The following is a 23,462-nucleotide window of genomic DNA, read 5'->3' on the forward strand; positions in this document are numbered from 1 at the left end:
GTGGATCCTTAACCCACTGCACCACAAGGGAACTCATGAACTGAAATTTTAAGAACAACAACAAAAGGAATTCCCTGGTGGCCTAGTGGTTTAAGGACTCGGCATTGTCACTGCTATGACACAGGTTCAATCCCTGGCCTAGGAACTCGCTTCGGGTGTGGCCAAAAATAATCAAATAAAAGAATAACAACTAAAAAATTCCTATGTGCTTGATAATTTATTCCTCATTCCTTGTCTCACGTTCTACTTTCTCATGGGTGAACCACCACCAGAATTAAAACTGGAAATTCGTTCAAGTGGTTCACTGTGAAATGCTGTCTCATTCCTTTTCATTTAAAAGGACCTGCAAGAACATGATGAAATTCAAATTCTAAAAGTGGCAAAGCCGTCTTGGAAATTCGGCTCTTTAATCAATTTCTAACCTGATACAAAGTACAATGTTTTCATAGGAAGGGAGAAAGCAGGCCTATTCAGCAGGTGCATGTAGTGATGGCAACACTGTGAAGGGACCCGATGCAGCGTCAAGGGCAAGGGTGGAGGGGAGGCCCACGAACCTTGAGGGAAGACAAGAGACGTCCGTGAACGCGGATGGGAAAAATTACTATCGAAATTTAGTCTTTCCCCTTGGTTATAAATGCCAACTGCAAACCATAGGACTAGGAGCAGAAACTGACTTTGCCAACAGAGATCACTGCCCATCTTTGTGACAAGCACTGTCACAGAGGCCCTCGCTACGCTTGGCAGGTGATGGACTTGCCGGATCTTCATGTGCTAATAAAGCAGCACAGGTATTATTACTGCTTTACAAATTTAGCACTTTGGGACATTTGGAGTTTATTTTATGTATTTATTTTGCCACACCCACTGCATGTGGAAGCTCCCAGGCCAGGGATCGAACCTGCACTGCGGCTGCAACCTGTGCCACAGCTGTGGTAATACCAGATCCTTAACCTGCTGCACCACAGGGGAACTTCCCTGAGTTTATATTTGTGTGTGGTGTGGGGTGTGCTCTAGGTTCATTGATTTCCAGGAATGTGGCTGTCCTGCGTTCCCAACACCACCTGCTGAAGAGACTGTCTTGCCTCCTCTGTTGAAGAGTCACTGTCCACAGGTGTGTGGATTTATTTCTAGGCTCTCTATATTCTGTCCCATTGGTCCATAGGGCTGTTTTAGTGCCAATAACCATGCTGTTTAGATGATGGAAGCTTTGTAGTGCTGCCTGAGGTCTGGGAGGGCTATGCCTCTGGCTTTGTTCTTTTTCCTCGGGATTGCTTTGGCAAGTCTGGGTCTTTTATGGTTACAAATTTAGTACTTTGTAATTGTATTTCCATTTGATTTGATGCTTTTGAAGTCCTCTATGTTTTATTTTATAGATTAATAAGAACTTTTCCTGAGAAGGGGTCCCAATCAATGGCTCCATGGCACAGAAAAGGTCGACACCCCAGCTTGGTGGGCCATCGGCCCGGGTTCAAATCCCAGCGGGTAACGTGGTTTGCTCCTTAGCTTTTCAGCTCTGAGGTAGGGATAAAAAGAGCTTCTGCCCCACGGATTTATTGTTAGACTTAACGAGACAGTGTGCGTAGTAAAGTCATCGGCACACAGCCTGCCAATGAAAACAAGAATAAAAGGTCTTATCTCGCTGGTGGCTGTCGTCACATCCGGTCCTGCTCCCGCCTGTGGGACCCTCCCCATCGCAGGCCTCGCTGCAGGTGAAGGTGCTCCCACCAGATGATCAAGTGCTCAGTACTCGGACCACCCTCAGGACCCAAACAACTCACATGCCTGTGCCTGAGGGCTGCCTCTTTGTTTTTGTAAACTTTCCAACAAACAGATTAACCTAAGAACAGTGACACTGTCCCCTCTCTGCAGGGCTCCCTCCTGGGTCCCCGGGAAACGTGTTCCAGTCCCTCTATGCCTTTGGGGAGCACTGTACACAGAGCTGCCCCGCCGCCGGACAGTAGCAGTGCCCCCAGAAGGGGGGTGAAAAGGGGATGAAAAGATAAAGGAGAGGAGAGGACAGGACGGGGGGTGGGTGCCCTGGAGATGCTGGGAAGAGCCTGTTGGCACCAACACAGCAGAGACGAGTGACAGGATTCCTGAGACCCGGGGGCAACCCAGGGCTGGTGACCGCGACCGTACCTTGCCAGCAAGCCCCGACTACGAGCTGCGTTTCAATACTGGACGGGTGAAGCGGGTAATCCTCAGTCACAGAGAAGGGCTCGTGAGAAGCGCCGTCCACGTAGAGCACCACGCTTGGGATGTCCACGTTGAGGACATAGTGGTGCCACTCCTCGTCACAGACCTACGAGGCCAAGGGCATAAGTATGAAATGTCACCTTCCCGCTCACCCAAGGACACAGCAATGACAGCCACACAACTGGACACGGTGAAAAGCACCCGCGAGGAATCTCCGTCTTCCTACGAAGGAAAAGATTCAAAACAAGGAAAACATCCATTGCACATCTCTCCCCAAAGGGCCGAGGCGACACCACCATCTCTGGGACATCTCCGACCCAGGGTGGGGGGTGGGGGGTCACGTGACAAGGCCCCAAACAGGCAGCTCTTCTGCCAAGGGTGGGGCCCCAGGAACTTCAAGCATCCGCTGGAGGGACACCACCCATTGGGCTGGCCTGTCCTCTTCTGGTTCAAAATGCAAAAGGCCTCCAGCCTCACAGCGGGGCCCACTGGGGCAGGTGCATTTTCTTTTTCAGTTCAAAGGTGATGGCTGGTCTAGACAAATAGGACACACCGTACAGATGCCCAAATGAAACCACGCTCCTCTCCCATCACGAAGGAGCAGCACCCCGTCACAGACCCCCAGCAAAGCACCGGTGCACACGGAGCCGGAGGCAGACCAGACCCTCCTTTGCCCTATCTAGAGAAGAGTGCTAGGCTGCGGGTGGGGGGCTGCAGTCTCCAAGGCTCTCATCGGGTCTGGATTCCCTGACTGCTGGCTTTGGGGAAAGACGCAGGTGGGCAAGAACAGGGCGGGCAGAGAAGGGGATGCTCTGGGATATGACATTTCTAAAAATGTTATCTCCAAAAAGCTTGCCTAATTTCCCTCCAAATTCGAAGAAACTGAAGCAAGGAGAAATCGAGAGCTTCAATAGACCAGAGACATCAAAATGAATGAAGCAATTACCAAAGGTTAATTAACCCCAAAAGAAAACTGCTCCCTATAAGCTTGAGGAAAAATCCAAACCTCCAACATTACAAATATGTTTCTCACATACGAACAATACGTGTGTATATAAATGTATAATCACATATTTCTAAATAAAGGAATTGTACAGTAATTCACTGCGGACAGATAAGATCTTAACTTTAGTTTAAGTCTTTATTTAAAACAAGTTCTGGGGGGAGTTCCCGTTGTGGCGCAGTGGTTAACGAATCTGACTAGGAACCATGAAGTTGCAGGTTTGGTCCCTGCCCTTGCTGAGTGGGCTAAGGATCTGGCGTTGCCGTGAGCTGTGGTGTAGGTTGCAGACGCGGCTCAGATCCTGCGTTGCTGTGGCTCTGACGTAGGCTGGTGGCTACAGCTCCGATTAGACCCCTAGCCTGGGAACCTCCATATGCCGCGGGAGCGGCCCAAGAAATAGCAAAAAGACAAAAAAAAAAAAAAAAAAGAAAGCTAGAGATTAAAGTGTTTGCAGGGGATTTCCCATCGTGGCTCAGTGGTTAACGAATCCGACCAGGAACCATGAGGTTGTGGGTTCGATCCCTGCCCTTGCTCAGTGTGTTAAGGATCTGGCGTTGCAGTGAGCTGTGGTGCAGGTCACAGACAGGGCTCGGATCTGGCGTTGCTGTGGCTGTGGTGTAGCCTGGCGACTACAGCTCTGATTTGACCCCTAGCCTGGGAACTTTCCATATGCTGTGGGTGCGACCCTAAAAAGAAAAAACCCAAATTCTGTAATAATAAGCTCCTTCAGAAAGTAATTTATGTTACACCCCCAGCTGGTGGGTTTTTTTTTTTGGCCGTACCCATGGCATGCAAAAACGCCTGGGTGGGGGATCAAACCCGACCCACAGGAGTGACAATGCTGGATCCTTAACCCACTAGGCCATCCAGGAACTATTCCCAGTTTTTAAAAATGTTGCAGGTTTCTAGGGTATTAGTAGAATAACACTGCATTTATATCTCAGTAGTATTTGGTCAAAATCCATGAGCATATTCTGAGAATTTCTGCATACTATGAGTATAGCCAAAAAAAGAAAGAAAAATTAGAGTTAGCATAATTTTCTTGAAAACATGGTGATTCGGAGAGTAAACCCCAAACCACAGACAACACCCACAACAATGCTGTTGGCACGGTTAAGTACGTGAAAGCTGAAAGTCAGGTGGAAAAAAGCAACAGGTTCTAATCCAGGAGATACCAGAGGGTGTGAGGCCACATTTTTTTTTCAACACTTTATGAAAACAACAAAAGGGAGAGATGGAAACCTAAAGCCGGGGGGAAAAAAAATTCACGTTGACCAACTTTCTTTGCCAATTGTAGGAAAGCCAATTCCACGTAAAACTGAGGGAGGAGAGTTCCCGTCGTGGCGCAGCGGAAACGAATCTGACTAGTATCCATGAGGACGCAGGTTTGATCCCTGGTCTCGCTCAGTGGGTTAAGGATCTGCCATCGCCATGAGCTGTGGTGTAGGTCCCAGAGGCGGCTTGGATCTGATGTTGTTGTGGCTGTGGTGTAGGCTGGCAGCTATAGCTCCAATTCGACCCCTAACCTGGGAACCTCCATATGCCGCTGGTGCGACCCTAAAAGCCAAAAAAACAAAAACAAAAACAAAACTGAGGGGGGAAATGACTGCAGCTCAACCCCCCACAAAAGTTTGGGGTATTTTGTTTGTTTAATGGCTGCACCCTCAGCCCATAGAAGTTTTCAGGCCAGGGATTGAACATACACCATAGCAGTGACAGCAGTGACAATGCTAGATTCTCACCCCACTGAGCCACCAGGGAACTCCAATAGCAACATTTTAAGGAAGTAAATGAAGAGAGAAATTTTCTGTTCTTGGAAACCTTAAATCTGAGCCCGAGAGGTGACATCCAGCCAGAGTGACCTTCATATAAAGGCCACAGACAATATTCAAACAACAGGTAAGAACTCAGGCATTAACTGCTGCCATGAGCCCTTCCTGGGAACACACTTCCTAGGATCCAAATGACCAAAGATCAAGTGCTACAAGGATGGTGACACTGACCACTGACAGCTCCTTAAATCACAAAGCGGACACAGAGCTCAAGCAGATCAGAATCACAGACACCCCATTCTGATGGAGCCTGTAGAGCTCATACCCCATTTACAAGGTATAAAGAAGAAAGAGGAGCGTGTTAAACGACCCCCTCTGGGAGGTAAGCAGCCAAATCTGAACTACGGGAAACTCTGTGGGACAAAAGTCTGATCTTGTCACTAAGTAAATGCCAGGAAAGAAGAGAAAAACCTAGATAGGCTGAAATAAACACAAAAGACCTACTGATTACAATGTATGGCCCTTACTTGGATTCTGATGCCAACAAACAAAGTGTGAACACAAAAATCTATGAGACAACATGACCACTGGATGGAGACCACAAAATCATTAACATGGGAGGTAACAATAAGACAAGACTGACCAAGAGTTGATAATGACTGAACTAGGGCAAGGGTGTGTGGGCTTGTTCCTTACACGACTCTGTCTATGTGTTCAGATGTTTGAAATTTTCCATCATAAAGTTTCTAAAACATGTGACCAGGAGAAACTCCATGTGTGAATACCGACTATGATGACGAAAACAGAACTGCACCTACCACATCTACCTACGTGGCAAAGCATTTTTTCCTGGATAACACGTTTCTTAGTGTCTTGCAAAAACTTGTAAGGGTTTCTGAGAAAGAACCGATGGATGTAGGAGTTTCCGTCGTGGCGCAGTGGTTAACGAATCCGACTGGGAACCATGAGGTTGTGGGTTCGGTCCCTGCCCTTGCTCAGTGGGTTAATGATCCAGCGTTGCCGTGAGCTGTGGTGTAGGCTGCAGACGCGGCTCGGATCCTGCGTTGCTGTGGCTCTGGCGTAGGCCGGTGGCTACAGCTCCGGTTGGACCCCTAGCCTGGGAACCTCCATATGCCGCGGGAGCGGCCCAAGAAATAGCAAAAAAAAGAAAAAAAAAAAAGAACCAATGGATGTAAATACAAATGTCAGCTAAGAACAGTCACCTCATCTTTGCCACGGATGGTGGTGGTCTCATCTCCCTTCTCGTGGGTGCTCTTGCGTCTCGACCCTGTAACTGCTTCAGACAACGTTGTATTTGACCGACTGCAGCCATGTCTACACTATATCGCCACGGCTCTTATCTACCAACTCCGAGAGACAAATAAATTAAGCTCAGGCCAAAAGTTTCCTTCCTTTTGGCCACACCCACAGCATGGGGACCTTAGGAAATCGGCTCTGCAAAGACAGGACAACATCACAGGGAGCGTGATGGGATCTGATGTCGAAACTGTGCACGTCCACAAGCGAGGAGTTCATGTGATGTTGGCAAGACGTCACGAATGGCGGTGCCTTGCAATTTTATTTATTTATTTATTTTTGCCTTTTCTAGGGCCGCACCGTGGCATATGGAGGTTCCCAGGCTAGGGGTCGAACTGGAGCTGTACCCACCAGCCTACACCACAGCCACAGCAACGCGGGATCCGAGCCGCGTCTGCAACCTACACCACAGCTCACGGCAACGCCAGATCCTTAACCCACGGAGCGAGGCCGGGGATGGAACCTGCCACCTCATGGTTCCTAGTCGGACTCATTTCTGCTGCGCCACGACGGGAACATCTGAAATCCTACACTCTTAAACACACCCTCCCCATAAACAGCGGGCCCTGTGCAAGGTTGCAGTGCCTCGTTAAGCTCTCCGAAAAATCCATCATCAGTGCGTCTTCCACTCACTCACCTGGTGCAGCTTCCAGTGGAATTCCGCAGGTTTGTATTTCTTCTCCTCGGAGGGATCCTGACGCAGGAGGAAAATAAGCCGGCAGCCGTGGATGTAGAGGGAGTAATGGTGCCGGTTCATGTCTGCAAAGAGAAGTTCTACTGCTAAACTGCCAGCCAAAGCCCTCGAGGAGACATAAAGGCTGTTTCTTTCTTTGCCGTGGCTTGGGGACGTCGGGGGGGCCCGGGGTCGAACCCGTGCCACAGGAAGGACAGCGCTGGGTCTTAAACCCGCTGGGCCACCAGAGAACTGCTGAGAGCTGTTTCTTTAACGGACTTTGAAGACAGTTTTACCAGCCTAAGTGAACTCCCCGGGGCGGGCTGAGGCAGGGTGTAGAAACGAACAGATGTGGGTTTTTCTAAGAAGTGGGGCCCGATCCACGGAGTCAAACCTACAAACGCCCAAATCCCATGCTGTACCTTGGTCACCGACGGCCCACGGGAGCCTCTGCGGGAAGGACGAGGCGCTGGCCTCCAGGAACCACTGCAGCGGACGCCCGGCCCGGCGAAGCTCACCTACCTGTTTTGTCTGAGCTGCAAAGAACCGTCTCCTTCTTCCGGCCAAACGGCCCATGTCTCATCCACACGGAAATCGTGAACGGCTCCTTGGGATCGACGGAAACCACGCCATCTGGGATCCTCACGGCTTGGGTGCCATTGAACTCGAAGACCTGGTCGCTGTCGTGGCCGTTGTCGGTGGGGAGGCCGACAGTCCAGTTCAAGGAGCCGCTGGGCGAGGGCAGCAGCTCCGCGGTGCCAGACGAGGCACCTGAAACAACACAGCCACATTTTGTAGGCATCACGTGACGAAGGTAACCCAGTATGAGCATTTCGAACCTGTGCTAAGGTGCCATCCATAGCCTAACCATTTGCTAGTTCTCGCTCACTTGTCTTCAAAAAGCAGGGGTTTTGTTTTTTAAAAGATTCATCAATAACATGGATTATTCTAAAAGGAAGGAAGAAGAAAAGGGGATATAACCTTTAAAAACTGTGAATCACTATGTTGTATACCAACTACACTTCAATTAAAAAAGGGAAGAGTGGAGTTCCCGTCGTGGCTCAGTGGTTAATGAACCCGACCAACTAGCATCCATGAGGACATGGGTTCGATCCCTGGCCTCGCTCAGTGGGTTAAGGATGTGGCATTGCCGTGAGCTGTGGTGTAGGTCAGAGACGTGGCTCTGATCCCACATTGCTGGTGCTGTGGCGTAGGCCAGCGGCTACAGCTCCAATTCGACCCCTAGCCTGGGGACCTCCATATGCCACAGGAGCCCTAAAAAGACAAAAAATAAAATAAAATAAAGAAAAAGAGTAGTTCCCATTGTGGTGCAGTGGAAACGAATCTGAGTATCCATGAGGATGCAGCTTCAAACCCTGGCCTCACTCAGCGGGTTAAGGATCCAGTGTTGCCGTGAGCTGTGGTATAGGTCGCAGATATGGCTTGGATCCTGCGTTGCTGTGGCTGTGGTGTAGGCCTGCAGCTATAGCTCCAATTGGACCCCTAGCCTAGGAACCTCCATAGGCCGTGAGTGTGGCCCTAAAAAACAAAAAAAAAAAAAAAAAAAAAGTTAAAAAAAAAAGAAGCATTACTTGTGATCCCATCCAAATACACCCACTATTAACATCTGAGTATAAATACTTCAGGTCCTGTCTTTACAAATATATACATGTTGTAAAATGTTTAATACATAGGAATATATATTATAAAATATGTACGAAAATATCTATTATAAAAAGAGTCCACAGAAGTCCTGCCTTGGCTCAGCAGGTTAAGAACCTGTCACAGTGTCTGTAGGGATGCAGGTTCAACTTGCTCAGTGCCTGTGGCATAGGCAGCAGCAGCTGCAGCTCCAATTTGACCCCTGGTCCAAGAACTCCCATATGCAGCAGATGTGGCTGTAACAGAAGAAAAAAAAAAAAAAAAGAGTCCTGCTATGTACTTATATTCATATATTCCCATTCAAACTCTTCATAGCATGATTTAAAATGTCTGCACAGCATTTCACTGCATAGAATTTATGCTGTAATTTATTCACTGATTTTGTCCTGTGCACACTGACTCATCCCTAATTTTTCTCAGGATTAAACCTTGCCTTGATGACCTCCGTGCCTCCGTGCCTCCGTGATTATTCCCTTAGGATAAACTCCTAGAAATGGAATGCTAAGCCAAAGAACATAAAACACTTTCACAACTGTTGTTGCACATTGCCAGGCTCGACCTTCTTTTAAATTTATCCCCAGAAGATTCTGCAACCTCTCCCAACTTCTCCATTCCCGGGGGCAGCCCGTCTTGGCTGGAACAGCCTGATCTTTCAAGTATCCTAGGATCTTGGTCCAAATCCAAGCTTGGCTGCTTCCTAAACATGTGACCTGGGGCAAGCAACTCGGCCTCCCTCCACCTCAATTAATTCCTCCAAAAAAACAAGGGCAACGCTATCGCCTTTGCAGACCTAATGGGATGGTTAAATGAAATAACATATGTGGAGGTCCCCAGCATACAGTAAGCGCTCAAACATGGAGTTCTTTCCCTTCCACCTTTAAACGGTTCTGCTGAGAACCTGTTCATTTGCTACCATAAAAAATAATGGCATTACAAGAAAATAAGTTTTATGCCCTACACTTATAGAATTTAAAATCGGAAATATTCTGGCTCTCTTAACTTCCATCTATTTAGGTACAAGATTGTGAGTATTTGGACTCAGAGTCATAAAATACCAAAGCATATGCGCCATCAGGATGAGCCAGCAGAGAATATACTTTTTCCCTTTCGCTTAGTTACCAGGTAACAACTGCCAATGAGGTTATTAAGAATACCCTTTGTCTGGATCCAATTGTTTTTGTCAGGCTACGGAAAAGACAGATGACCATCAGAAAACACTCCCTGCAAAGCTGTTGCTGAGAAGCTCTTGAAACACGAAAGACCCTCCCAATCCTGAAAAGGCCATTTCCGTTCCCACTTTTTACCACTGGCGAGTAAAACACCCTTCCTCGGCATTTTCCCTGCGAGGGCCCCTATACCTCACCTTTACCTCATTGAGATAAACCAGACACACATCTGAACGGAGGTGAGACGGAGAGCTGGCCCTGGGGCAGCTCCGCCATCTTCTGTCTCTCAGCTGTGCCACCTCCTCCCCTGGTCTCGGGGACATAAAGTCTGTGAGACTATAAGTGAGAAGTGGCTTCCTTAGTTTTGATTGTCCACTTCACCTCTGACAAAAGCTAGTGCATTACTGATGGGTTGTTGCTGTTTTTTAATTCAGTCCTTAGGAGTTCCCATCGTGGCTCTGTGGTAACAAACCTAACTAGTATCCCATGAGGTCACAGGTTCGATCCCTGGCCTTGCTCAGTGGGTTAAAGATCCAGTGTTGCTGTGGGCTGTGGTGTTTGTTGCAGATGTGGCTCGGATCCTGCGTTGCTATGGCTGTGGTGTAGGCCGGCGGCTACAGCTCCGAATCGACCCCTGCCTGGGAACCTCCATATGCCGCAGGTGTGGCCCTAAAAAGCAAAAAAAAAAAAAAAAAAAAAAAAAAAAATCAGCCCTTAAATAAACATCTCATTTCACTTAAAACTCACTCGGCTTACATAACCCCTATTTCGAGGACTCTCAACATACGTCAGAAAAAGAACTGGCCTCAAATCAGTGGTTCCTAAAACGCACACATACACAACAGGACTTTTTAAACGGACTTCTGGCGTGGAGGGTCCCTCCTTACCACAGAGCCGGTGAAGGGACTTCTCGGAGTAGGTGTCTCGGTCACAGCCCTTCCCTATGTGGCTGGTCTCCAGCTCCACGGCCACCTGTACCGAGGCCACCGATGCGTCACACGTCTCCAGGTGGACGTTTGGGAAGAGGGCCAAAGCGCCGGTGCCAGGCTCGTACTCGACCCTGTTGTTCCATCCTGCGGGGCCCACGGACCGAAGGGGGGAGAGGAGGACACGCCCGTCAGGGGTCTTGGGGAGCCAGCTGTGAGGGCGGGTGTGAGAGCGGGAGAGGGGGGCTCACCTTGCCACCCGGGGGCGCAGGTGGGCTTGATGCTGATCTTCACCAGAACATCTTCTGTGGCCCGTTTCTTCCCGCAGTCATAGGCGGTGACAGTCAGCTTGTACTGGCGTTCCTTCCCGTAAGTCAGCTTCTCCGTGTTTTTTATGTAGCCTTTCCGGGGGAAAAACAACAGTGAGCCGCCCAACCCATGCCACTTTTCTCCTCCTGACGTTTTTTTAAAGAAACTGAAATATAGTTAATTTAGAATACTGTATTCGCTTCAGGTGTATAGCAAAGTGACTCTGTTATATACACATATATATATTTTTTCAGGTTATTTTCAAACGCTTGCTGTCTCTAACATCTGTCGTCCTATGCTGACACATGGAATGCACATGCTTTCAGCCCTGGAAATACTAACATAGAAACACCCTAATGCTCAAGATAATTAACACTTGGCCTAGCTTTCCTGAACTTGAACACACCCTGAATCCACCTTTAAGGAGAAGAATGAGTCTACACAAGTCAACCTCCATTTATTCTTATGGTTTTAAACTTACTTTGTTAGAGAAAGATTTCCTACCCTCACCCAGGAGAACAGAAGCCTGCTTTTCGAACCTGAGTGCAGCTGTCTGCAAAGCATTTACAATGTCTATAATTTCCTTGAACATTCTGGACTGCACAATGAGCTAACAATGGAGACACAACGGCATCATCAAGAAGCCATGATCTAATAAAGAAGTTGAGCTCCAGAATAAGTTAATTTTGCTCGGTGACTAAGGAGGGGGGTTGGCGATAGCATCTTCAAGATGAAGCAGAAGACTCAAATCTCAGGGAGAACAGAAAGCGAGACTGACTAAAAGGCAGTCTTATTCAGATGCACACTGGTTGAAAGGTGGGAACATTTAAAAAAGAATAAAAACACCAGAGGTGCAGGATCTTTATTAGATTTGGGTGGGAAAGGAAAAAAAGAGGACAGCCTGACAGGAGAACACAAGATTTTGGTGCCAGAAAAGAGGCTTTTAGACATCCATTTTATGATAAAAACCCTCCAGAAAATGGGCAGAGAGGGAACCTACCTCAACATAATAAAGACCATCATACTAACATCATACTCAATGGCGAAAAGCTAAAAGCATTTCCTCTAAGGATGCCCATTCTCACCACTTTGATTCAACATAGCTTTGGAAGTTCTACCAATGGCAATCAGAGAGGAAAAGGAAATAAAAGGAATCTAAATTGGAAAAGAAGTAAAAACTGCCACTGTTTGCAGATGACATGATACTATACCTAGAAAATCCTAAAGATGCTACCAGTAAGCCACTAGAGCTCATCAATGAATTCAGTAAAGTTGCAGGATACAAAACTGATACACAGAAACCTCTTGCGTTTCTATACACTAACAATGAAAGATTAGAAAGAAACATTAAAGAAACAATCCCACTTACCACCATATCAAGAAGAATAAGGAGCTGGAGTTACCACCATGGCACAGTGGGTTAAGAATCCGACTACAGGAGTTCCCGTTGTGGTGCAGTGGAAATGAGTCCAACTAGTAACTATGAGGTTGCTAGATCCCTGGCCCCCCTCAGTGGGTGAAGGATCTGGCATTGCCACAGCTGTGGCATAAGTAACAACTGTGGCTTGGATTTGACCCCTAGACAGGGAACTTCCATATACTGCGGGTGCAGCCATTAAAAAAAAAAAAAAGAAGAAGGAGTTCCCCTGTCATGCAGCAGGTTAAGGATCTGGCCTTGTCACTGCAGCAGCTCAACAACAACAACAACAAAAGAATAAAATACCTAGGAATAAAACTACCAAAGGAGGCAAAGGATCTACACTCTGAAAACTCTAAGATGCTGATGAAAAGAATCAAAGATGAAATTCAAGATGAAACCATGTTTTTGGATTGGAAGAATGAATATTGGCAAGATGACTGTATTACCCAGTAATTTTTCAGAGACCTAAAAGAAAAATTTTTAATCTGTATAGACACACAAAAGACCCTGAATAGCCAAAGCCATCCTGAGAAAGAAAAATGGAGCTGGAGGAATCAGGCTCCCTGACTTCAGACCACACTACAAAGCTACAGAAATCAAAGTAGTATGATACTGGCGCGCACACACACACACACACACACACACACACACACACACACACACACAGAGAGAGAGAGAGAAATACAGGATAGAACAAGATAGAAAGACCAGAAATAAACTCATGCGCTATGGTCAATTAATCTATGACAAAGGAGGTGAGAATATACAATGGAGAAAAGCTAGACTCTTCAATAAGTGGTGCTGGGAAACCTGGACAGCTACATGCCAAAGAATGAAATCAGAACACTCTCTAACATTATACACAAAAATAAACTCAAAATGAATTAAAGACTTCAATGTAGGACCAGATATTATAAAACTCTTAGAGGAAAACATAGGCAGAACACTCTTTAATATAACTCACAGCAATATCTTTTTGGTTCCACCTCCTAGAGTAATGAAAATAAAAATAAACAAATGGGACCTAATTAAACTTAAAAGCTTTCACACAGCAAAGGAAACCATAAACAAACCAAAACAACAACCTACAGAATGAGAGAAAATACTTGCAAATGAAGCAATCGACAAGACGTTAATCTCCAAAATACAAAGACATCTCATACAACTCCATATCAAGAAAACAAACAACCCAATCAAAAAATGGGCCAAAGATCTAAATAGACATTTCTCCAAAGAAGACAGAGTTGGCCAAAAAGCACATGAAAAGATGCTCAGTGTCACTAATTATTAGAGAAAGGCAAATCGAAACTACAATGAGGTATCATCGCACACCAGTCAGAATGGTCATCAAAACATCTCTAAACAAGAAATTCTGGAGAGGTTATGGAGAAAAGGGAACCCTCCTGCACTGCTGATGGGAGTATAAATTGGTACAACCACTATGGAGAATAGTATGGAGGTTCCTTAAAAAACTAAAAATGGAACTACCATGTGATTTGGCAATTCTGCTCCCAGGCATATATCTAGAGAAAACCATGATTCAAAAAGAGACATGCATCCAATGGTCACTGCAGCACTGTTCACAACAGCCAAGACATGGAAGCCACCTCAATGTCCATCAACAGAGTAAGAGATAAAGAAGATGAGGTGCATATATATGACTCAGCCATAAAAAAGAATGCAGTGATGCCATTTGCAGCAATACGGATGGACCTAGAGATTATGATACTAAGTGAAGTCAAGTCAGACGGAGAAAGACAAATATCAAGGGATATCACTTATAAGTAGTAGAATCCAAAAAACAGATACAAATGAACTTATTTACAAAACAGAAACCGACTTTGAAAAGAAACTTCTAGTTGCCCAAGGGGAGAAGTTGGGTGGGGGGGATTAACATATCCACACTACCATATATAAAATGCAAAAATCAGCAGAGACCTCCTGCATAGCACGGGGACGTCTACTCAATATTCTGCAATAACCTATAAGGGCAAAGAATCTGAAAAAGAATGGAGATACAATTATGCACATATCTGAATCACTTTGCTATACACAGAAACTGACACAATATTGTAAATCGACTAACTCCAATATAAAATAAAAATAAAAATTTTTTTTAAATTGCCCCCCCCCTCCCCGCCACCATATTAGGTTGCAGTCCTAAATCTTGATGGTACCAGGAGGTGGGGCCTTGGAAGCTGGGGGGTGTGGAGGAGGTCAGGAGGGCGGTGTGCTCCGCATGGGATTAGAGTCCTTACAGGAGGAAGAGACTCGAGCTCTGACTCTCTGCCAGGTGCGTGCCAGGTGAGAGGACGCCAGATCTAAGTAAGCAGCAGGTCCTCAGTGACAATGAATCCAGCGCCTTGATCTTGGACTTCTCAGCCTCCCAACCTGGGAGGTGTCAGTCGGTGTGTGGGGGTGTAGCCCCCCGTTTATGCTGTTTCATTAGAGCGGCCTGAACGGACGGACGGTGAGGTTCACGGAAGCACAGAGTTTGGGCTGAAGCTCAGGGGCAGAGAGGGAGCTCCCCGCCCCACCCCTCCCCACCCGTGGTGAGGAAAGGGCTCCCTCCAGGGTGCTCACCGTCTTTGTCGATGGTGAAGGGCACGTCCGGCGTGACGATGTCGTAGCTGCAAATCTGGCTGAACTGCGGGGAGCAGTCCGCGTCCACCGCCTCGACCCGCAGGATGCTGTCGTACTGCTTCCCCTCCACGACCGTGGCTTTGTAGGATTTCTCCTTGAACACGGGGGCGTATTCATTCACGTCGTTCACCTGAATGTGGACGGTTGCTCTGGAAGGAGGAGGGGGAAAAAGCGGTGCCTTCTGCTTCCTTGTTTTTTTTTTTTCACCCTTAGGATAAAATTCTCCCCTGTTCTTAAATGTCCTTTTGCTGCTACCTCGTTTTCTTTTACTTTACTGTGATTCTTCTTGAATGCTTGCACCCATGGTACATGGAAGTTCCCAGGTGAGGGCGTGAATCTGAGGCACAGCTGTGGCAACGTCGGATCCTTTGAATCCAGTGTGCCAGGCTGAGGACTGAATCTGCTACTCTGTAGTGACCTGAGCAGCTACAGTCGGATTCTCAACCCCTTGCCCCACAGTGGGAAATCCCACTGTTTTTAATTTGGAGTGGAAACAGCAGAAAGTTAAAACAGAAATGTGGGTTTATTTCTTCCAAATCCCAGCGAGTAAGGCAGCAGGTCAAAGGCAATTACATAGGAGTCCCCTGGTGGCTCAGGGGGTTAGAAATCTGGCATTGTCACTGCTGTGGTGTGGGTTCCATCCCTGGCCTGGGAGCTTCTGCATGCCACGGGCACCACGTGGCCAAAAAAAAAAAGAGGCAGTGACATGAAATGGGACACTTGGGATTTTCTTGACAGTGTGGAAAAGGGCCTGCAGCAGGGAGATAAACTCTATCCAACATGTTTGCTCTCCAATCAAAAAGTTAAAAATATTTTCTTGCAAAATCCAGAAAAAATTCAGGAAGCAGAAATAGAAGACAGGAAACGAGGAGCAGTAAAACAAGTTCCATCCTGCTTCTAAGGTCTCGAGACCATGAATAACCCGGTGCCGGTGCGGGAAGGCCACCCAGGGGTGAGGCAATGAATAAGGGAAGGGCCTGGACTTGCCCTTCCTGGGAGCCTTGTCCCATCTCCCCGGCCTGGGCCCCAGAAAACTAGGGCATCGACAGACCAGCTGACAAAAAGGAAACCCTCAGACTCAAGTGCTAACGATCAGGGTGTGTTTCTGAATCAGACAAGGCCCCTGATTGATAGGAGGTCTTTTTCAAGGAAAAAAGTAACATCACCGTGTAGGGAGCAGGTGAGGCAGGATTCCCTGCTGCGCACCGGCCCCCCCCGCTGCGGTTCACCAAGACCCCCACACCCAACGCTCCCCGTTCATCCTGACCCTCAGAACGACGACGGCTGCAGGACCTCACCTCACCCGTGCACCCTCTCTCCTTGGCCCATGCACTAAGCAGAAAATGAGTACCCAACAAATTTAAATTTGCCCCACGTGGAAGGGCTAGTGAGTGGCGGAGAAAGGACTCGCGTGCTTTATCTCCGCCTGGTTCAGTTTTCTCCCCCAGTAGCCCTCAACTGGAGGGCAGCCTGTGAACACAGCCGGGTGGCGGGCTGAAGCCCCACGGCTTTCTTCCATCGGCTCAAAAGCATTTCACATCCTTAACATTTACAGAAGGAAAGATAAACCTAACGACGAAAGATCATCCTCTGGAAAAAGGAAGCTTTTCGAATTTTCAGTGTAAGGCTCTTGGTTCTCAAGTATCTGGTGGGACAAAATGACTCCTTCATTCATTTCTTCAACACCTAATACTCACCAGACCCTTGCTGGGAGCCACACGCGAGCACACAGTCGTGACTCTTGACCTCAGGGAGCTTACGATCTCCCTGGGGACGATCGGGACCTATCCTCTGCCTCACGTTTCAGAAACAGGAAGTCGTGGGGACAGCGGCAGCCCCCACTATGTCCTTAGCACAGGTTCTCTGTCCAGCTCACTTACTTATGAGACTTTTTCACGTTGGCCCCATCTGGTCCCTTCCCGCAGTCGTAGGCCTGGATGGTGAACGTGTAGTCTTTCTGAAGCTCACAGTCCAGTTTCTCTTTGGAGCGAATGATTCCCTCGCCAGTGGACTTATCCACGACCACTGCGTCAAAGGGGACATTCTGCCCGTGAATTTTAAATCCACAAATCTCACCTGGGGAGTCAAAGTAGTGTGGGTTAGAGGTTCTGCCACATAAACCTGGGACACGCTCCCATCCTCCCCCAAAGAAAATAAATGACAACAATTTGGCAGCCAGGGGTTTAGAGGGTCTGTGGACAAAGCAAGGGCACTGTGCTTTGATGGGGTGGGGGGTAAGTTCTGGGGCTTTAGTAAAAAAGAAGCACGCTCTGGCTTTCCAAGCAACTTGTTTTAACTTTGCATCCATTCATGCAGGAATACAAAAGAGAGAAAGAGAAAACATAGACAGGCATTTCACAGGAGTACTTAGGAGAGCTCCAGGGTCAAGTAGTTTTATTAGCAAACAGCCAAGGCCTGATAACACAGAGAGACTGCCCAGCTTCCTGGGAGGGCTGGGCAGCTACTTTGATTTGGACCACTGAGGAGGCTACAAGGCACAGTTAAGTGTTGAGAGAGGAAGAGGTGTGAGATACAGGTTCAGCACCATAATTGCAGAGTCTGTCCAAAAAAAAAAAAAAAAAAAAAGAAAGAAAAAAAGAAAAAAAAGATCGAAGAAACAAGTCTTCCTGTGCAATGAGCCTGGCTAAAATTAGGGAATCAAAACAAACTACTGAATGAGCAAAAGGTAGAAATACCAACTTTTCAGGCATCCATTTCAACAGCTATCATCTACGATTAAGATGTAGTTTCCACTCGGGGAGGGGTTTGCTAGACTTGCCTTTGTGTCAGCCTTTAACCCTATCAGACCTGAAAAAGAAGCCTGCCTGGGAACATAAGGACATCCGAGTTGGTTTTACAAGTTTAATCGGGAGTTAAAATCTAGGTTTCCATTCTTTCCCATGGGAGAAGACATACGAATATTGTGATGTGCCTATAAAGCTTCACAGAATATATTTCACATAAAAATGAAACTGAATTCTTCCAAAATGACAACTAGTAGAAAACGGTTACGAAGTCAATCTCTCAAATTCAATTTTATGGAAAGGAACGGGATTATCCATACAGTTCAAATGGATGTCTGATTTCCAGATATTTCTAACCAAGGGTTTGGTTACATACAATTTCCATCCATATACTAAAAAATAGAAACAAAGTAGGAGAATAAATAGGGGTAAAAAGAGCATGACAGTTTCTTCTGTTTAAGGGCTGATTCCCAATTTTATAAACAAAGTTAGTGGGTTAATGTTTGTAAGAGGGATAGAAAGAACCCTTTATCACCTTCTTTGGTGACTGTCACCTCAAAACTCTCTAAAGGGAGAAAAGATAAACCCATGTCAGTAATTCAGGAAAGAATGAAGCCAAAACAATAAGAAAATAAAAAAAAGTCAGAGATGCACATATTACATACAAAAGCTTGACATAATTTCACAATAAACTCAGTAGCCGGTTGCTAGAACTGCTATAGCAACACTGGATCTTCCGATAACAAAGTGTCTCTCTGAATCCAACTTACCAGGAATTACACTAGCCTAGGGAGGAAATACTGCTATAAAGTTTCCTAACACATCCGCAGGTGTCACAGGGATTTTTCTTTTTAATGAATACTTTGATGATAACGTTTATAAGTAACAGTTTACTTGTTAGTTTCCAGGTTTGGGATGTTCATTTCAAGCTAAATTCTCAGGGCTAGATTCTGGTAACATTCAATTCATCATTAGATTTAACCAAACAGTTGGAACAAAGGGTTTTATTTTAACCCTTAGTTCCTGAGGGGAATAAATAGCAGTGTTTTCTCAACACCACTGCTCAACCAAGGCAACAGTTACAAATGCCTCTTTTAATGGAACATCTGCTTAAACGTGAACTGAAACCACATTTGATACTCACGGTAGGGATCTACCAGATCGTTTTTATTTCAGGAAAACAGCTGTTCTCCCCAGTCAATAGAAACCCTGCTCCTCTCGCTCCGCAACCAGGCCAGGAGTCCCTCTCCCCAGACTCAGAGTGGCCTCCCTGGGAAACCCACTCTCCCCCACAGGCTACCCAGCCTGAATTCCTGGCTTTTTTTTTTTTTTTTAATAGTTTCACCACATGTTTATATATCCCTGAACAGTGTTGTTTCATTTTGGTTTTGAGTTTTAAAAAATAGCACCCGATGGTGGCAATCTTTGTGGCTTGCTCTCTCACTCAACCTCTCCCAACCATGTGCGTCTAAGAGTCATTCGTCTTTGTTGGCACACGCAGCTAGAGAATTCATCCACTCTCAATGCGACACACACTGAGAACCTGATGAGTTAATGCATGTCAAGTTCAAGTTCAAGCTGAAACCACTGCCCAGAGTAAAGAAAGCACTCAAGGATCGCCGGCTCTCACCATACTGATAGTCTCCTGTGTGAACACACCGTCCTTCCAGCATCCTGCCGTTTATGGACAGAAGGCTATTGTGGATCTTTCTGTCTGAGCTTCCTGGGCGCACACGCCAGCTCTGTCCAGACCTGTGCTGCCCACTAGCCACGTGGGGCTGTTTAAAAGTGAACTAAAATTCATACTAAAAGTGAGTCATATCAAAAACTCAGTTCGAGAGTTCCCTGTGGTGCAGTGGGTTAAGGACCTGGCGTTGCTACAGCTGTGGTGTTGGTTGCGACTGTGGTGCAGGTTCGATCCCTGGCCCAGGAACTTGCACACAATGCGGGTGCGACCAAAAAAAAAAAAAAAAAGATAAATCAATTTGCCCAGATTTAATTCCGAGAAAATGTCTCAGTTTTTGACTTGGAATTTACTGTTGTGAAGAGACAATGGTGAAGCCATTCCCCCGTAACTCGGAGTGACAGCATGTGCTCTCCTGACAAGGTCAAGGCCGTTGCATAGGTGAGATTTAAGACCCTGGGATGAAGTGTCTGATCTGATTAACGCCGCCTACGGGGTGCATTGCTAAGAGTTTAAAGACGCTCACCATTCAGGCAGGGTCCTTGAGATTGTTCCCAACCATGAGATTATGGGGGGGGGGTGGAACTGTTTGCCAGTAGCTATAAACTCCTTCAATGGCTCCCTTCAAGCTGTCAGGCTGGGAGGAGGGAGAGGGAGAACCGGAGGGTAGGAAGGGACTGGTGTGTTTCCACTTTAGACTTTAGGTGTTTGGGGGAGGCCTCATTGGTAAGATGATGTCAGAGCAGAAACCCAGGAAACTAGGTGAGCAAACCACATGCTCATCTGGGGAAGTTTCGACAGAAGGAACAGCACATGCAAAGGTCCTGAGGCAGACCAGGGCCTGGCCCAGCTCAGGAACAAAGAGGCCTGTCTGCTGGAGCAGCTGAGCAAAGGCGGGGGTGGGGTGGAGGGACAAGAGATGAAATTCAGACACACACAACTAACCTGCACCTACAGTGGCTACTACAGCATTGCAACTTTTCCTCCAAGTGAGAAGGAGATGACTGGAAAGCTTTGAGCAGAAAAATCAATAAATACGGCTTATATTCTGAAAGACTTCGCTTTTTTTTTTTTTTTTTTTTTTTTTTTGGCTGCACCCACAACACACAGAAATTCCCGGGCTGGGGAACAGACCTGAGGCACAGCAGTAACCAGAGCCACAGCAGGGCAAATGGAGAGGAGTCCTTAACCCGCTGAGCCACCAGGGAACTCCTCAAAGAAATCACCTGACTGCTGTGCTGCAAGTAAGTCGTGAAGAGGGCACAGACAATACCAGCAGCATCCAGGAAGAGATGCTGAAGGACAGAACCAGAGGCACATGGAAGGGTGAGAAGTGGCCAGATACGGGGTGTGGTTGAAAGTAAGGCAAAGGCTGAGGGATTATGAGTGAGGAACGGCAAGAATGATGCTGCCTGCAGCAAACATGGGAGAAACTGGGGAAGGAAGGGCGGGAGGGAGGAAGGGGAGTTTGTACATTTGCTCTGAACATATGTCTGGATGACAATTTGTTATGAAATCACATCTCAAAGGAATGATTATCTAATAGAAGAATAAACATTACTGGAGTTCCTGTCGTGGCTCAGTGGTTAACGAATCTGACTAGGAACCATGAAATTGTGGGTTTGATCCCTGGCCTTGTTCAGTGGGTTAAGGATGTGGTGTTGCCGTGAGCTGTGGTGTAGGTTGTAGACGTGGCTCGGATCCCGTGTTGCTGTGGCTCTGGCACAGGCCAGTGGCTACAGCTCCAATTCAACCCCTAGCCGGGGAACCTCCATATGCCGAGAGTGTGGCCCTAGAAAAGGCAAAAAGATTAAAAAAAAAAAAAAGGAATAAACATTATTGGGGGAAGGATAAATCAGGGAGATGGGATTAACACATATGCGCTACTATATATAAAATAGATAACTAACAAGACGGATGAAATAGATAACAAGGACCTACTGCATAGCACAGGAAAATCTCAATATTCTACAATAACCCGTATGGGAAAAAAGAATAGACATATATATATGTAGAACAGATTCTCTTTGCTGTACACCTGAAACTAATATAACATTAAAAGGAAACTCTATGCCAATAAAATAAAATAAAAAAATTTAGTAGTTCCTGCTGCGACGCAAGAGGTTAAAGATTGAGTGTTGCTGAAGCTGTGGCATAGATCACAGCGGTGGCTTGGATACAAACCCTAGCCCAGAAACGTCCAGATGCCATGGGTGCAGCCAAATAAATAAATACAAATGAAATATAAGATTTAAATTTAAATTAAAATAATAGACAATTACTTTGACATTCACATATTTCCAGGCTGCTCTCTGACTGGATCCATTTATAATGAGAGCAGCAAAACCATGCACATTTATCTTTTCTGAAGACCCCACCAATTGTACTTAAGTTGCTGCCTGAGTGAGCTGCACCCACAGGGTTTAGTGCCTCAAATCCACAAGAGCTCAGCACACAGCTAGATCAACTGGGTCCTTCTGCCTGTGATGACTTAAAAAGCATCTTGGCAGGCGGCAGCCCAAACTACCAGGAGCAGCGCCAATTCATGCCAGACAGACCTGGGTTTCCGGTACCAGCTGCACGGCCCAGCCTGTCTCTGCCGTGTCTGCAGACCGGCCGGTACACCCACTTCTGGAACCCATTCAACGGGGACCCCAATTTTACTGGGGGAGGTGGGTCTGAGACTGGAGCGGGCAAGGGGCGAGTGAACAAGTTAAAATGATTGCCATGTGTCAGGTGGGATATGACGGGGGCTAGACTAAGGCCATGTCAGCAGGAAACACCCAAGGGATTTCAGGAGCAGGACAGGACTTGGTAACCAACTGAATGGAGAACATGCAAGAGGCGGGTTGGGGTTCCCGTCATGGCTCAACCAGTATCCATGAGGATGCGGGTTCCATGCCTGGCCCCGATCAGTGGGTTAAGGATCCAGTGTTGCCTCGAGCTGCAATACAAGTTGCAGACACAGCCTGGATCCCGAGTTGCTGTGGCTGTGATATGGGCCGGTGGCTATGGCTCTGATTCGACCCCTAGCCTGCAAACCTCCACAGGCCGCAGATGCAGCCCTAAAAAGAAAAAAAAAAAAAAAAGAGGCAGGAGTAACCCCTTGGTTTTCAGCTGACACTGTCATTTAGGGAACTAACAGCAGATAAAAGCGGCAAAGACTTGAGAGAAGGTGACGGGGTCAGGTGTTTGGTTTGTTTATCCCTGACAACTTCTTGCTTGTTTGTTGCTGGAGGATCTTAAAAGCCAGATGTTAATCTGTTTCATCCACACAAAACTCACTGGATACAGGTAATGACCTTTTATACTGTATCATGTGGCCAATGAAACTCACAATAATTCTTTTTTTTTTTTTTTTGTCTTTTTAGGGCCATACCTGTGGCACACGGAGGTTCTCAGGCTAGGGGTCTAATAGGAGCGACAGCTGCTGGCCTACACTAGAGCCACAGCCACTCCAGATCTGAGCTGCGTCTGTGACCTACACCACAGCTCATGGCAACGCAGGATCCTTAACCTACTGAGCAAGGCCAGGGATCGCACCTGCCACCTCATGGTTCCTAGTCGGATTCGTTTCGACTGCGCCACGACGGGAATTCCAACAATAATTCTTCAGATGTTTTCACAGTGACTATCCTACTGCCTCTGAAATTACACTCAGTTTAGGATCTTCCTCCTCCAAACCAGGCACCCATTTCTTTAACATTCGGTCTCCCAGGAGCTGATTTTTCTAAGCTTTTAAAGTTGTCGTTGATTTATACCCGGATGTCCCCTTCTACTAGTGACACACATGTGATAATTACAGACATGTGGTTACACAGCAGTTACACGTATGTGGAGCTACACCACAGTGGCAACAAAGAAAGAGCACCTCTGCCTGCAGTTTGCCCTCCTAGACACAGTCTTCCCTTGACTCGGCAAGGAAGGACCTCTCAGCTCAGACGATG

At 46.8% G+C, this 23,462-nt stretch overlaps 1 protein-coding gene across 1 annotated transcript in view; it reads right to left on the reverse strand.

Moving 5' to 3' along the window:
* The window catches only part of CLSTN1 (calsyntenin 1), a 77,598-nt gene that overhangs the window by 9,393 nt on the left and 44,743 nt on the right, over positions 1-23,462 (reverse strand). Inside the window, exons 3-10 of the mRNA XM_021095293.2 lie at positions 18,367-18,396; positions 16,968-17,163; positions 15,028-15,236; positions 10,967-11,116; positions 10,677-10,862; positions 7,484-7,732; positions 6,926-7,047; positions 2,140-2,302 (exon numbers count right to left, since the gene is read on the reverse strand). Of these exons, the coding sequence (XP_020950952.2) occupies positions 2,140-2,302; positions 6,926-7,047; positions 7,484-7,732; positions 10,677-10,862; positions 10,967-11,116; positions 15,028-15,236; positions 16,968-17,163; positions 18,367-18,396 (1,305 nt within the window). The remainder of the gene's footprint in view (positions 1-2,139; positions 2,303-6,925; positions 7,048-7,483; positions 7,733-10,676; positions 10,863-10,966; positions 11,117-15,027; positions 15,237-16,967; positions 17,164-18,366; positions 18,397-23,462) is intronic.

This window comes from Sus scrofa, chromosome 6 (assembly GCF_054392235.1).
Source record: "Sus scrofa isolate SSC_HxYL_T2T_F1_AM1 chromosome 6, Sscrofa_HxYL_maternal_Yorkshire_Landrace_v2.0, whole genome shotgun sequence".
NCBI lineage: Eukaryota > Metazoa > Chordata > Mammalia > Artiodactyla > Suidae > Sus > Sus scrofa.